The 15,871-nt window shown below is 37.9% G+C and overlaps 1 protein-coding gene across 31 annotated transcripts in view; it reads left to right on the top strand.

The window, feature by feature from the left end:
* Positions 1–15,871, top strand: part of LOC105684834 (voltage-dependent calcium channel type A subunit alpha-1) — a 116,839-nt gene that overhangs the window by 61,569 nt on the left and 39,399 nt on the right. For 22 of the 31 annotated variants that reach the window (XM_048650570.1, XM_048650551.1, XM_048650554.1 and 19 more), the window contains 6 exons: positions 8,538–8,655; positions 9,258–9,640; positions 10,571–10,671; positions 13,559–13,714; positions 13,973–14,193; positions 15,765–15,868. In XM_048650570.1, the coding sequence (XP_048506527.1) occupies positions 8,538–8,655; positions 9,258–9,640; positions 10,571–10,671; positions 13,559–13,714; positions 13,973–14,193; positions 15,765–15,868 (1,083 nt within the window). Of the gene's footprint in view, positions 1–8,537; positions 8,656–9,257; positions 9,641–10,570; positions 10,672–12,905; positions 12,998–13,558; positions 13,715–13,972; positions 14,194–15,764; positions 15,869–15,871 lie in introns of all 31 variants that reach the window. The other 9 variants (XM_048650574.1, XM_048650556.1, XM_048650571.1 and 6 more) reach the window with 1 other exon arrangement.

Raw genomic sequence — 15,871 nt, 5'->3', positions numbered from 1 at the left:
GCGCGGTTTATATACATATGTATGTGGGACATTCCATGCCAAACCCTGTTACATTTCCTAACCAGTTTTCCATATTTTTTTTCGCTATAATCGTTCTCTTGTCTCCTCATTCGCGACAACGAAAAATTGAAATTTTTGTTGTTGTTTTTTTTTTATCAGTTTTTTCAACGAACAATACAAGCAATCCTGCTTCGAGACGAGATTATGATTAACTTCCAATTTAATTACTGAACATTGACTTGCGAAAAAATGCCGATTGTTCTTCAAAGCTGACCTAGTCTGAGATAAAAAACAATTATTTGAAAACCCAAACGAATGTGGTGAATCAGATTTCTTATTTCCTGATTTATACATGGTCGCGTATGTTTTTTCTTAAAGTTCTTTTGGCTGCCATTTTCTTCAGGTTTTGCGAGAATTAAATAACCAAGTACCTCAGATATTTTCGGGATCGATCACTGTACAAAAAATACAAACTTTGGAAAGCAACTGTTGGATGAAAAGCGTGTTTGGATATCTCTGGCAAAAATAAACAGAATCCCACCTCCGTTTTGTCGAAAGAGCATCCTTTTTCGTCATCGACTTTGCATGAATTTCATCGAAATCAAAAGTCAAGCTGTTTTTTGGATGAACTCGAACGAGTGATCGGTGAAATTTCAACTGTCGGATACTAGCATTACGAGAATCATGACCATTAGCAAAAAAAAATTTTCATAAAATTTAAAATGGCCGGGGTGAGGCCATGGGGTGCGTCATATTATGTGCTATAGGTACCATATGTATTAGCTCGGTACGTATACCTACATACGAAAATCTGCCAAAACTCTGTGACAGTAGTGGTGGCGCCTTGTGGTCAGACGCATGTGAGAAATCCAAAAAAAAAAAAGAGGAGAGCAAAAAAAAAAGTGTCCTCGATTCGATCCTTCGTACAGCAGCACTTGCCAAAAATCGAGACACAGAACTGTGCCTGCGTGGGCACGGCGCTCCAGCCAACCCGGCGTCTTCGAATATACCAAATATATATATATATCTACTAAGTATACATAATATACGTACAATACCGTAGCACATGTAGATAAAATTTTCGCAGAGGCGCCATGACACGTACAATGAGTATTTGGAAAGAACTTGGTGACGTTACAACGCCCACCAGAATCCAACGACGATTCAGACGAAGGACCATGATTATCCGGATAAATTTTCCACCGCTGGTATGAAATCCACGTTGATTTTCCAGGCCCAATAGCTATACGCGTATGTAAATAACTATAAAAATAGGGCATCCGGGGTCAATTCGACTAGAATTGTGAGCCGAACTTTCAATACGCTGATTGCAAAATTTTGAGATTCTGTTCCGTCTTATATATTTTTTATGCAACTATTTGAATTACACATGTTTTTGAATATCAGAAAAATAATGGATTCTAAAGATTTCAGTTTTCAGTCCCACCACCTTGGCATCTGTTCCATTGGATGATGCGAATGAATTCTCGAGACGTTGCCCACGTTGCTTACGTAGGTCGAAAATAGGTGACATCCCCTAGAATTTCATTGAAATTACAAAAATGTTGAGGTACCGAATCATAAGAACTACAAATTCTCGATGAAGCTTTGAAAAATGATGAAAGAAATTACCAAAAGCCAGTCGAATCGATCCGTAATTTAGTCGATACACGTGTATAATTTGTGTATGAACTATTCTTGTATTCGTAAAAGTTTCGGTATATCAGACAACTGAGTCGTTTGGATATATATATACGTACGCCTCTACGTATATCGCTGATGACGAATTAATGAATCGTTTGTATTTCAAGGACGACAATGTGCAGACTCTATAGGGCTGTATACTCTAATTATAGGACAAATTCAGTCTGTTTGCAGAATGCGAAGTGAGTCATCAAAGTATTCGTGCACACGCGTATATATATATACGTATATTTTTTTTATCTCTTTTTCCAAGGGAAGGAACCCTATTCATTCAAGATTCGTTATTACGCCGCGTGTACGGGATAGATTCTTTTTTTTTCCATGCATACGCTGCAGCAGCAGTTACTCAGCCCTACCTAAAATCAATGTATAATTTTCCTATGACGTGCGCTGCAGACCTGTTCCTTTTTTTTTTCTTTTTTTTTCTAATCTTGAACAAATATTTACGCTATCTACATATATGTATGTATACCGTATTTACAGAGCTTCGTCGGTTTTCTTATGAAAATAATAATACCAATAATAATCATTCAGACGAACGGAGTATAAGAATACGATTTCGGTGATCGACTAGGTCCGAGAATGAATGTAAAAAAATGAGGAACGTGGAATTTCTCGCGCAAACGACCCGAAAATCCGCGGGCCTTCCGATCTCACCGCAATTATGGTACATCGCACGATGTTACAAAATGTAAAAATGAACCGATCGATGAATAGTTTCTTCTTTCTTCTTCCTTTGGTTTGTAACGGCCGGGGTGATTCGATCGTCGATAATTGGCGGAAAATGCGGTCGCACAGGTCTACGTACTCGTGCGCGCGTAGTAAGCGGTTTTAATTTGGACAGGCCATCATCTTGCGTCGGGTTATACAATACAGGTAGGTATGCAGGAGTATAATAGGTATACTCTCAATATTTATCCCATAGCTCGGAGGCGTATACCAGCAGTTCTATGATAAAGAGTTGCTTTGTTGGCAGACAACTGGGGCACCCTCTGCATTAAAGCTTCTTTCAACTCTGAAGAAATCGTTACAGCTTGAAGCAGGGTGGCTGGCGCCTAAATACACGAAATAATCTTGCCAAAAATCGCCTCGTCCTCTTTGCTGTATAACCCTCATGGCTGCGGCATGGTACAGTAGAGAAATACGAAGGTTGGGTAGGTATAACCGGTTGAAAGAGAGTAGGAGTGGGAGTATAATAGGAGGGTTGGAGAGTTAGGGGTGGTTCGTATGACGTCACGTAGCTGCCGCCATCTTGACCGATGACGTCAGCGCGGGCGCGGGCTGGCGCTGCCCTGTCGGGTTTGTATTGGTCTTTAAAAGAAATGCTCGGGCTACTTCTTCGCAATATCACCCAAGAGTGCGTATTCCCCACCCTGGATTCCGTCCCACACGGAAATACCATTTTAGCGAAGCGTTCGCGATAAAAAAAAAAAAAAACTAAAAAACAATTTTCACCAAATTGCTGACACGTATACAATGTATATTCATACAACACATATACGTATGCGAGCTTCATTCTTAAAAATGTAGCAGCGCTTCGCGGCAGCGTCCACGGATCATTATTATCGATTCATTCTTATCTCCGTCTTCTCGTTATTAGAAAATATCTGATTATTCTGAATAAATCTCTCAGAGAAATGAGACTAGGATTTGCGAATCGAATCGAATTAGTCAACCTTGCCGGAGCGGACCTTCCGTGCCGTAATACGCTTTTTATAATTATACCCATAGTATGGGTTGTTCGCGTCAATGCGGTCGGGGGTTCTGGGTTATATAGCCTTGCAGTGTAATAAGGACGTAGTTTCTACTCTACGTGTTTATGTTCGCATTGTACAACGGTTGTATGTTGTGCGCAGGCAAAGGTCTACACGTCTATACGCGGTAAAGTAACGCATTCCATTTCGCTGAATGCGAGCTGATTGGGTTGTTATCGAGAAATTGTGTACCTGCACCATAATCGTGATAAGATTCAACCCGAATTGTTAATTCAAAACGCAATTACTGAGAATCCTCGTAACCGCGCACGCGTTTACGCACACACACCTACGTATCAATTATCCGAGCCCTTAGAATTTTCGAAGAATTTCCACTTCCTTCTCATCTCGTACCAACGCACTCGACTCGAAATTTCACCGCATGCGACGACACGTGTTTTTTAGCTACGACGATTGCAGTCGGAGAATAATATATCACGTGTATCGAGTTTTCCGATGTTGAAATTTGAATAAAAAAAAAAAAAAAAAAAAAAAAAAGGGTCAAAACGCGTCGAGAAATAGGACATTTAACTACCGCGGTGACGTGAAAATTATTTGTCATCAGAGTTCCGCTGCAGCTGACTGCGCGGTTGGCTCGACTACGCGAATGCGGATATTTAACCCACCCTTAATTCAAGAACCATCGACCATCGATTCCGACAAAAAGTCATGAAGGGATGGGAAAAAAGCTCGGCAACAAACAAAAAAAAGGGGTGGAAGAAAATTGAATTATTATGCTATAATACCAAACTTGATCCAGGACTTTTTTTTTTATTTCATTTTTTCATATACCCCAACACGGTACTTCATCGACATACTTAATATGCCTTGAAATATTCTTTTGTCACGCCTAAACCGGAGGCGTGTACGTATATATATACATGTGAACCTTTCATCGAGACGACGCCATAATTGAAACACTCGACAAGCCAATTATTGAACGGTAAAAAGGATATAGTATAATCACGTGACGATAATCAGCGATCGGTAAACGAAAAGTATACTATTTTTTCTTTTTTTTCTATTTTTTTTCTTCTTTTGTTTCGTTCAATCTTCTTCCGCCTACACCGACTCGCACAAAACTGCATCAGTTCGTCGGTGCAGATCACGTCTTTGCAGTACATATTCGTTTCTTTTTTTTTTCTCTCTCTTTCTTAGATAAAATCGCGTAATCTGAGTTTTTCCGGAGAAACGTAGGGTATAAGCGCAAGAAGTTTATGTCCGTTGGTAAAACGTATCGGACTAAAAACCTCTGGCTGAAAGTCTGGACATGACGTGTCCGAAGCTTATATCTTCTGCAATTCATGTAGCAATGTAGCAACGTGCAGGGCAGATGGAGTTTTTGCGCCTTGGTGGCGGGCGCTGCCACTGTTACGATCGCTGCCAAATCGTCGTGTTGCAACCAACACCGGGGGGGTACGTATGATACGCGTCACGAGGGAATGTGGTAAACGAGATTCGACGATAATATAGGGGTGGAGGAAAAAGCCCGCAGCATCGTACCAACCAAACGGCACAAATACACGTCTATATCATATTGCAAATTTGGTGACAAAGGAAAAAGGTGCGGAACGAAAGTTTTTACACCGGAGATTATCATACAGCTGCAGCGTAATAAATGCTCAAATGTCGTTCAGCTTTCGTATCAGATAAAATTATTCCAATTATTATTTATACAAACGTCGTTTTTCTCTAGTTTTTTTCAGCGATGTGCCGGTCGGGTCATGTCATGAGTATAATAACGGAGCCCCTAATGAGGAATTCTAATTCGAGTATATTGATTTTTTCGAAGTATTAGGTAATTACTTTGAGTGGAGGTAGAAAAAATGTACATATACTATATTTTACGCATACATGAGGGGGTATTACGTGTCAAATCGAACTAGCTGTCCACGCGTGGCATAAAGCATTTCAAGTTCGTTCTCAAAAAATTTTTTCAATACAAATTACTCGGTTCATCTTATTTTATCGAAAACGAAGTATGAAGTTTCTGTTTTATATTCGGAAAAATCGAATTCATTTCGTAAATGATTTGATTGTGATTGATTTTAATGTGAATGTAATGAGAATTGTAAAACTCTTTCTAGAGATTTTTTGAATATCAACCGATCCATACTGTGCTGATATGTTTGCGAAACTCAAACCTGACTAACGCTTTGACGATAAAATTATGTCATGCAGACCCTCAAAATCCTCTTTCGAACATTTATACCCCTCTGGAAAACAGAGCGGAAAAAAACCGGAATCCCGCTTCCGTTTCATCTTAAAAATGGTCGTTTTTACAAAAAAAATTCGCGTGAATCAATTCGAACTCGAATGAAAAACAACGACGTTCTCTGCAAGAAAGTTCGGATAACTCATTCAACAAGAATGGCAAAGGAAGTCCAAAAAGAAAAAAAAAAAAAACGATTTTTGAGATCCTTGGGGTGGGAACTGTTGAATGCGTAGGAAAAAATTCAGCGTATGAGGTGATCGGTTAATTTGCTACGAACGGCTCACAAGTGACGGATGAAAAAAATACCGCGATCATATGTTACGCGATAATAATAAGATTCCGAATTTCAGGGTCACCCGATAGCTGCCCCGTGTGATTTTCCCCTTTTTTATTTCCTTTTTCCTTTCTATGTTCTGCTCTGTTATTGTAAAGGGGTTGGTCGGGCATATCCTGTGCGACGCCCACGGGGCGCCACGACGCCGACGCGACTCGACAACAACCCGATTTTCTTTATACACCTAGTTCACCATATATTTTCCACTGACCGCAACGTTGCGCATAATTAATTATTATTGTTCGTGAGACGCAGATGAGAAATTTCAAATAAATTTCAACGTTTGTAATTATACTCGCGGTACAGCGAATATGTACCGAGGCGACACTGGGCCACCAGTAATCACAATGTTCATTTGCGATCGAGATAAAATTAAAAAAAAAAATTCCTCCCTCCTATTTTTTATTACACTTCAAACGCATTTTAATCAGTTCCATTTCTCAGATCCGTAAAACTGAATTATCCTCCGTGCGATGTCATTCCGCATGGGATTGTCGTAATATTTTTATAATCACATCCCTCCGCACGGATTTCAGTGGAGATTATAATCATAGTTATTGTGCCTCAGATTCGTTGGCGCCGACAGATCGCCCGCTGATATAGAAACGAGTTGGAAATAACTGAATTGGCAGGTATCCTGGCCAAACGACGGAAACTGCCAATACCGTAACTGGAATGATTTCGCAACCTCCGGCGACGAATTTTTCCGCTACGTACCGGTATACGTGGACGTTTATAAAACCTCGTATAGTTTTGGAAATAAATTTCACGGATTTTAAAAATAACTTTGCTTTTCAAACCCCGGCAGATGTAATTCGTCGAATGAACATTTTGAGGATCAGCAAATTCCTCCGAATCATACGGGATTACACTCAGCAATTTTGATGCGTCCTTACGTCGTGAATTTTTTTTTTTTTTTTACTCAGTACCCTCACAAATTGTAGATAAGGTACCCATCTCACACAAGATTCATCAATAGATTAGAACACTGGAAAAATGAATTGTTAATTAGATACACGGATAACAAATGCAATGATTAAATATGAAGGAGATCGATCTGAATATCCATCGAACTGATCGAGTTATCGGATTTTCAAAATCTTAAATTAACAGTTAAAATTTTTACAAAGCCCGAGCAATCGGCGAATATGCGATACATGTCTGACATGAGAGAAAAGATGGAATTACCCGATGCATCGAACTTCGAATGCACGATACGGCAACGATTTTTCGTGCAACGAATTATTCAGTTAACAGTTTACGACGTCTAATGGAAACTTGCGCGCGTAACAAGGGGGCTAATTAAATGCATCAGTTGAAAGTTTCGGTGCTCTGACACGCAGTGTCGCGGTTTGGTCGTAGTCCCTTTAACGTAATAACCGAGAACTCCATCACCTAACGGGCAGCTAGAATGTTGCATTAACTGTTATCGAGCTATTTTATGCCTCCGCGGTATGCCCGCCGCGTATAGCTACCCCTCTAACTATAATAGCTGGTAGAGCGCGTGTATAATATAAGCCTAAATTCGATCGACTTACCAAGTTCAGTTTATAGTTCTATTCCGTGGCTTATCGTTAGAGCACTAACACACGACTCTCTACGTACAACGTTTGTCTGTGTGAAACGTTAAAAATGACCCGATGAAAAAACCGAAAAAAAAAACTCAACGTCATCTTTTCCCATCTGGTTCCGCGTATCACCCTCGAATTATTACGACCTATCATCATCGGTTGAATAATCGAGCTGGATGTGTGTATACGTGTTTTTTTTTCTCCCCGACTCCGTCGTAACGCGTTATTACCGTGGAACTAATTTGCAGAGTACGTTGGGCAGGTAGCTGTGTGTGAGTATATTTATCTCGATGTTGACGGTGATTCGTGAACTGTTTTGAAATTTCGAGGTGAAATCGTCGTTCTCGTCGGTCTGCTGCGAATGCTCTGTAAACAACATCGATCGTAAGAGCTGTCTGTTTCACATTACATTCAACAACGTGTCGAGGGTTATCGGGAGTCTATCACTGGGTATATATCGTGTGATTGAATATTCGGGTTATAAATGATACCTCTCGTCACCTTCCGTCCATTTCATACGAGTGCAACGATATTATTCTAGTTATACGGTACGCGGCCGTATCGATGTACGTTTCCACGACGGTGTCTACCTACAGGTGTAATAAATGTCCGTATATGAATTGTCAAACGGCATACGACCCGAGCCATAAAAACGAACAATTTAATCCCCTTTAACGTCGCATGTGTTTAACCGATTGATATATCGTTGTCCCCGAGTGACGTGGGAGTGTGAAATAGTGCGATGATTTATCCCTGAGAATAACGGCACTTATCACCCGCAGTTGCGGTCTCTGCGCTTTTGATTTCGTATCAGCTGCTCCTGCGAAGGGCTTTCAATTTTCAGTCAATGAAATCCGTCGTCGTGGGTTTGAAGAAACGGAAGAGATAAATGAAAAAAAAAAAAACAAAAAAAAAAAAGTGAAAGAAAATGATAAAAAATCTTTCGCCGTTCGTTTCAGGTTGGCAGCAGCACAAGAGGCGGCTCAAAGGGATCCTGGATTTACGAGTCAGTACCGCCGAAGGCAGAGGTTGGCCGGACTGAGTGGTCTCGGTGACTGGACTAACTTTGGAGGGGAGGTGGGATATCATTTTAATGATAATTAAATACATAGACCGTAATTGACATCGCTTCTGCGGATTGGACCGCGTGGAAATTCATACCGGATATTGTAGGTACGGTTGACACGCGCGTAAAGGTAGCACACGTAATCATGTACTAACGGTACCAGGGTGGAAATTGATCGTGAGCAGTTTTTCTTATGTTTTTTTGTTTTCGTTTGTTTATTTTTTTGAATAAGACAGCAGTGGACCGATCTTCGTGACGAAAGATCGAATGATTTGGAAAGGGTTCACGATCGCGTGTCATTTGTTGTCGCAAAGGTCAGCGAGTACCTGAAAAAACAAAAGAGAATCCAAAATCTCTTTGAAAAAAGCAATGAAAAGATGCGAAAAAATTTCTCACTCGTCGACGCAAAGATGTAAAATAGCACGGAGGGTTTGAGACTGAGAAATGTTTGGAAAATCTTCACTTCTGCCCAAAGTTCTTTCGATCAGAATTTGATGGGATTTGTGCGACGAATCGGTTCATCTTCCCCAACGTCCTTTGATTGAAAATCACGATGACCGAGTCGATTGCGCAACGTTGCCGAGATAATTAGGTAATAATTGTTCTCCCGCAGGTACCTGGTCTGGTCGTCATGCCGCCAGGCCGGGATCAGGGGGGCGGGGGTGGGGGCAACAGGATCCCATCGTCGTTGTTCATATTGAGCGAAGACAACTGTATCAGAAAACATACAAGGTTCATAATCGAGTGGCCACCCTTTGAATACGCAGTTTTACTTACGATCATCGCTAACTGCGTGGTACTTGCTTTGGAGGAGCATCTGCCCTGTCACGATAAAACCATCCTTGCTCAAAAATTAGAATCCACCGAGATATACTTTCTGGGTATCTTCTGCGTCGAGGCGAGTCTTAAAATATTGGCACTTGGCTTTGTTCTTCATCGTGGTTCATATCTTCGTAACGTCTGGAACATCATGGACTTCTTCGTTGTGGTTACTGGGTAAGTAGCCATACGCACATATGTTATACGTCCTCGTTTCTCTCGCATCATATATATATATACGTTGAATTTACGTGATAATATCTTTTTTATAAATGCCATACCAGGGTAGAAAATATCTCATTGTCGGCGAAATGATATGGTGAATAAAAAGAAATGAAAAAAAAACACACATATATATTTACCGTACACGTGTAGTTTAGAAGCGCAGCTGACTTTCGTGCAAATTTAATCACATTTGATCGTCGTTTCTGCACGTGGAGTAAAATAGGAATTAAAATACGAATGTCAACCATCTCGATTTTATTTCTTCTACCTCACATGACCTCTAACTTAATCAGATTTGGATTCGCAAATGTCAGCTGCGTCCTCTGACCCTACAACATACGTTTGAGTTTTTTGGAATTTTTTATTTTTTATTTTTCTACAAATCATTTTTAATGAAGCATTTTTTCAAGATTTCATCATGAATCTATATGACTTTTGTATTTTCTATGGTATGGCATTATTGCATAGGAGCCACATAACATCCGATCACTGAATCATGGTCATGATAAATATTTTACTTGTTTCAAATAACATTCTATGTTCGTTCAGTTATTCATTTCATTGAAATTAATTAATTCTCTTATTTGAATAAACGTTAATTGATTTTTTTTTGTGATACAATTTTAATCTATAACACGCCTATGGATGTTTTTCGAGGAAAGCTCATATGAATATAGGGACAGTGCAATTAAATTAATTAAACTTTCACAAAATCAATGAATGCTGTCTAGATCAGATGATCGGTCGTGAAATGCGAAACCACGTGGTTTCTTTTCAAGTAAAGTCAAGTAAAATAAAAAAAAAAAAGAAAATTATGAGTAACAATACCGGTAAGGTACGTAGGTGATTGTCATTTAGATTTTAGAATAAAAATTGGATTAGGTCAATGACGGTGTTTGCCGAAACAAACGTGGATGTGGACCTCCGTATGCTGCGTTCGTTCAGGGTCCTCAGACCGCTAAAGCTGGTTTCAAAAATTCCAAGTGAGTCGGGAGGCTATCAAAATTTCAATTAATCTCAGGTGTCAATAGCTGCTGTCGGTGTCTTAGCCAGTTTGTATTAGATTATATTTACAAATGTATTAGTCCATTTGAAATAGATTTCGTGATAGAGTTTACGCTATATTCGTTACGTTATATAATGTCATAGAAAATGATAAACCCAAAAGTAATTCACATAGATCATGCTTCCAATTTAACCAGCCAAGATCAGATTATGGTACTAACACGTATCCTTTTTTTACCATCATTCACCTATCGGAGAACGACATTGTGTGTCAACTATACTGAAAGTAAAATTTCATCCAATAATAATTATTGTCTTTCGGTGAAACGGTGCGCACACAATTTCAAATCATCGATTAAGTTGCACAGCGATATAATCGTGTCCCTAATTTTTCATCTGCCATAAATCATTTTCATAAGGAATCAAATGAACGTGAGCTAGTATGCCGCTATTAAACGTTGCCAAAGTTGCAATTCCATTTCTCCCTCCACCCCTTCTTGACCTTGGAGAAAAAAATCTCCATGACAAACAGGAGTGACGTCTGAACTTGGCAGTAGATGATAATTCTCATAGATTTTTACGTTTTTCTGAAAAAAGTGTGTATCAAAGTTATCGGTCATAGACCAGACGGACCGTGCAATAGATGTTAGCTAGATGAGTTTCTTCGTTGAAAGTTAAACTAATTATACATACCTATTATATATACCTATCTATGATTGAAAATATCGGTAGATAATCTTCGTTCGCTAGAAACTTGAAAAAATAGTACAATATTTCTTTTTTCGTTCTTCTTTGTTTTTGAAACAAATTAATTCTAATGATCATATTACCCCGATAGCGTCCATACACCTTGATGCGTTCATGCATTATACACATTTTTACTACTGAATTTAGGTACATAGAATTTGAATATAGGTAAATACTTATAATACATGTCATAGATTTATGAATATCTACATTATAATGACCTTTATGAAAACGCACCCATTATTTGTTTTGTTATTTTTTTTGTTTAAACTATCTTCTAGATATTATTAATGATTATTTTCATTCAATTTGTTATTGTTATTGTTAGTTTTTTTTTTGTATCATCCACTTTTGTTCAGTAGTTTCCATTGTGTTGTATATCATTTTATAACAAGATAATTTTCAGACGATTTTTGAAAAGTGTACCTTTAATACTTTATAACTTGAAGTTAGAGACGTAAAATAACAAATACTACGCAGTTGACGATTGGTGAATTATCATTTGAAATCATCTGTTACAAATTTTCTTCTCAAATTCGAATCACAAGAAATTATACTGGTGTGTAATGACTACGTCATCTCAATCTCCATACTGCTATTTGGTTCTATGTGAAAACAGTCATCAACTGCGTTGTGTTTTGCCAGATTAGTTATAGTACGACTAACTTATTATGTCCACTATATGATTGTTTAAAATAAATATTTATAACAATAGAAATAGAAATAGAAGTGTCCATAGAATAGAATTACGAAAACGGATCTAATCACGTATTAACATTGTCTCATTGTCAGTTGTTGTCTTCGTTTTGCCAAAATTTTTATCAATTAAATCAAGTCTCTAGTAAATTGAAATTCTTCAAACGTAGAACTTACTTTTGTTTTAATAATCATGAATCCTAAGGGGATCAAATTGACGCGCCTTTTTCCAAGTCCAATAATTGTTGTACCGAAAATCTGTAGTTTTTTTTGTTTATCTACTTTCATTTTCAAATTAGGGCACGGATATTTTCCTACTCAATTTCCCACCTTCTGTGTCTAATTTGAAAAGATATCTTTTGATTCTATGAAAGAATATAAAGTTACAAGGGTTGAATTTTGACCAGAAATATTTTGATAAAAAGTGTTTTTCTTTTTGTCCTCCATTTTGTAATATTTTATTATGCAGACGGTACGAATTGGCCAAATTGATGATTTTCTAAGAAAGTATGAAAAATATTGCTTAACATTCCTGAACATTTTCAGCGACGAGTCATTGTCAAATTAATGAGCAAAGAATTAATCCTGATTTCGAAGCTTGAAAAAAGCTATTGATTTACATAGATATTTGGTATACCGAATATACAGATATATTGAATAGGGTTATCGATAGAGACTAGTTATGTATATTAAGAAGTAAATAAGTAGTGATTTAGCGTTATAGAGTAGTACGTAGTAAAGTGTGGCGGGGTGTGTGTGTTTGGGGCAGGTTCATCACGGTGTTCACGTCTGGTATGGACCTTCGCACGCTGCGTGCTATACGCGTGTTGCGACCCCTCAAACTTGTCTCCGGCATTCCTAGTGAGTACATTTGTTTATATGGAGTAAACGCCGAGATAAAGGTAACGGATTAACAATGACGATTGCAATCGATTTACACTCTGAAATTCGAGAAAAAATTCAACATACATTTCAAGTGCGATTACGAACGCACAACTCTCACCCACTTATACGTGTTTGTATAGTAACTGGAGCGACCTTAGTTTATCGTACCGTATATAGTTATTTATCAATTTACATTCCAGTGCACTTTTAGCTAATCAAATATTAAATTCAAAATCTTATCTGCGGATATTATTCGATAAAAAATGAATTCCAGTTGACCCAGAGTTTTTCAATGAATTTCTCACTACACTATTCATTATTGATCTGGATCGCTGTGAAGCGAAATATAATCTATTTTCAAATCAAAGTCATCGATACACGGAAGTTTTCTTGTTTGACTAAGGACAGTTTTTGAGACGGTTCACGAGATGTTGTTATTCGTTGAAAATGAAAATCACATTAATGTACATATCCTTAAGACGTAATGAAAAATACCACATTGTCCTTGTTTCTTTTTCTTTATTTTTTCTCAATCAGGCCTGCAAGTGGTGCTCAAATCTATCATCAAGGCGATGGCACCGTTGTTGCAGATAGGCATGTTGGTCTTGTTCGCCATTATTATATTTGCCATCATTGGTCTGGAATTTTATTCAGGCGCTTTGCACAAAACATGCTACAGCATAGAGGATATCAGTAAGTTATCAACATTTATTACCCAACCGACGTTCATCTCTGATGAATTTTTTCATTTTTCCAATCACTTTGCGACATGTTACCAAAATATCAAATGGTACGACAAAAAAAACGAAAAATCAGCCTTCCCACTCCACCAATTTCCTCCGTACCCTTTCGAAAGATCTTGCTCTTTGGAGCGAACATGTTGAAATATAATAGTGCGCTTACCGATCCAAAAGTATGCGCGATATTGATGAACACTTTGTCCTCGAACAGATGTAATAATGAAAGAAGGAGACGCTGCTGTGCCGTGTAATACAGACAACCAAACGGAGAGACCTTGGGGTGCTTACTCGTGTAACCCTAACACATCTACTTGCATGGACCACTGGGATGGGCCAAACGATGGGATTACCAGCTTCGACAACATCGGATTTGCCATGCTCACCGTCTTCCAGTGCATCACTATGGAGGGCTGGACTGCCATATTGTACTGGGTAACGCAAGCGATATGTCCTTCAGTGTTAACTATTTATTCATTATCATTATCTTTGTGTGTACTGGTTTTTTATTCATTCATATTGGTGGTAAATTAAAATTACATATATCAACGAGTTTTATGTCTAACAGTCAAAATTTTTGATTCTTCGTCAAAATCGGTAGACGAAATAGATCATTTCTGCAAAATTTATTCAGGTTTTCAGAAAATTATGTTCCGCGATAAATTTCTTTTGTTACACACGTATCTTTTCAACTGCATATCCTGATTAATTTTTTGGATACATGTTTCAAAGTAAATTAACCGCGAAAATAAAAGAACAATCTACGTCGGGATTGTCGAAATTTGGATACGCGAATCTGGAATGTAATAAATATTACTCGATGCGCTACATAATCGCGAGATTTTGACAAATATTTTTAAACAGCAAAGGCTGATACGAGAGGTCCGATCTAAATTTCCCGAGATGTTTGCGCGCTGACTGTTATATGTAAATCAAAATTCATGTTGTATTTTTTGTTGTTTGAAATTTGATAAAATATGTGTTTCACTGTTTTTGCTTACTTTGTGCATTTCATGTATCATTGTGTTTGGTTTTCACAATACGATGGGTGATTATATGATTTGAAAAATATATTGGCAATTATTAGTTTCATTAACGTAGGCTAATTTTCATATGAATATACGGGGCTTGGGTGGTTGTCGTCTGTCGATCAGAGAAAGAAACAATTTGAACAAAAAAAAAGATACCTTTTAATTATGATTATGCACAAATTACTAAATATTACGAAACACTGACGTATGTATACAACTTGCTCAGTATGACATTGACAGTATTAGTCCTCCATTAGTTAATACATTATTAGTATTCTATAGATAAAGAATTCATCGAGTCAAGCTGTGCAGAAAATAATAACGATCAATCACTTTACTACATTCAATTCAATAACTTTGCAACGTATTGATCTGAACCTGAAACTTGTCGATCCGTGAAACAATGATGCCGTATCCTGACGGCGCTGTAATTGTAGTAATATTACTTCCATTTTTAAAGTGGATTATAGTAAATCCATTCAAACATCACTGATATTCTGCACAGCGGATTTGTGTAGTAACTGCAGTAAGAGGAAAACAAAAAAATATTAAATGCCAGATTTTCAATGCCATGAAATTTTTTGTCGAACATCGGGTAACGATTTATGCATTTTGATTAAAAAAAGAGCTGGCATATTAAGAGGAAGAAAAATATAATTCTGAAAAATATCTCTGAATGCAATGCTATCTGAAAACGAGTTGGCAGATTATATCGTTGCCATGGAAAGTAAGAGAGAAATTCGCAGAGTTTGCGATAAAGTAAAACTGATGATTTTTTTACTTTTTATTCTTCATAAATCGTGTGTTTTGTACGTATTATTGTCAACTATACGTTTGTACTGCCAACTTTATTCGTGAAGATATGCTGTCTTGGATCTTGAATCTTGATGTTGTTTGCTAACTGGTGTCTAAGTGGGTGATACTGAAATAATTATAGATTATTCTTCATGATGTTTGATTTATGGTGAATTACAGACAAACGACGCCCTCGGGAGTATGTTCAACTGGATTTACTTTATTCCCTTGATAGTTCTCGGCTCTTTCTTCATGCTCAACTTAGTTCTTGGTGTTCTCAGTGGGTG

The sequence above is a fragment of the Athalia rosae genome, chromosome 2 (genome assembly GCF_917208135.1).
Source record: "Athalia rosae chromosome 2, iyAthRosa1.1, whole genome shotgun sequence".
Lineage (NCBI taxonomy): Eukaryota > Metazoa > Arthropoda > Insecta > Hymenoptera > Athaliidae > Athalia > Athalia rosae.
The sequence above is the reverse complement of the archived record's forward strand: the minus strand, read 5'-3'. Positions and strand labels throughout refer to the sequence as shown.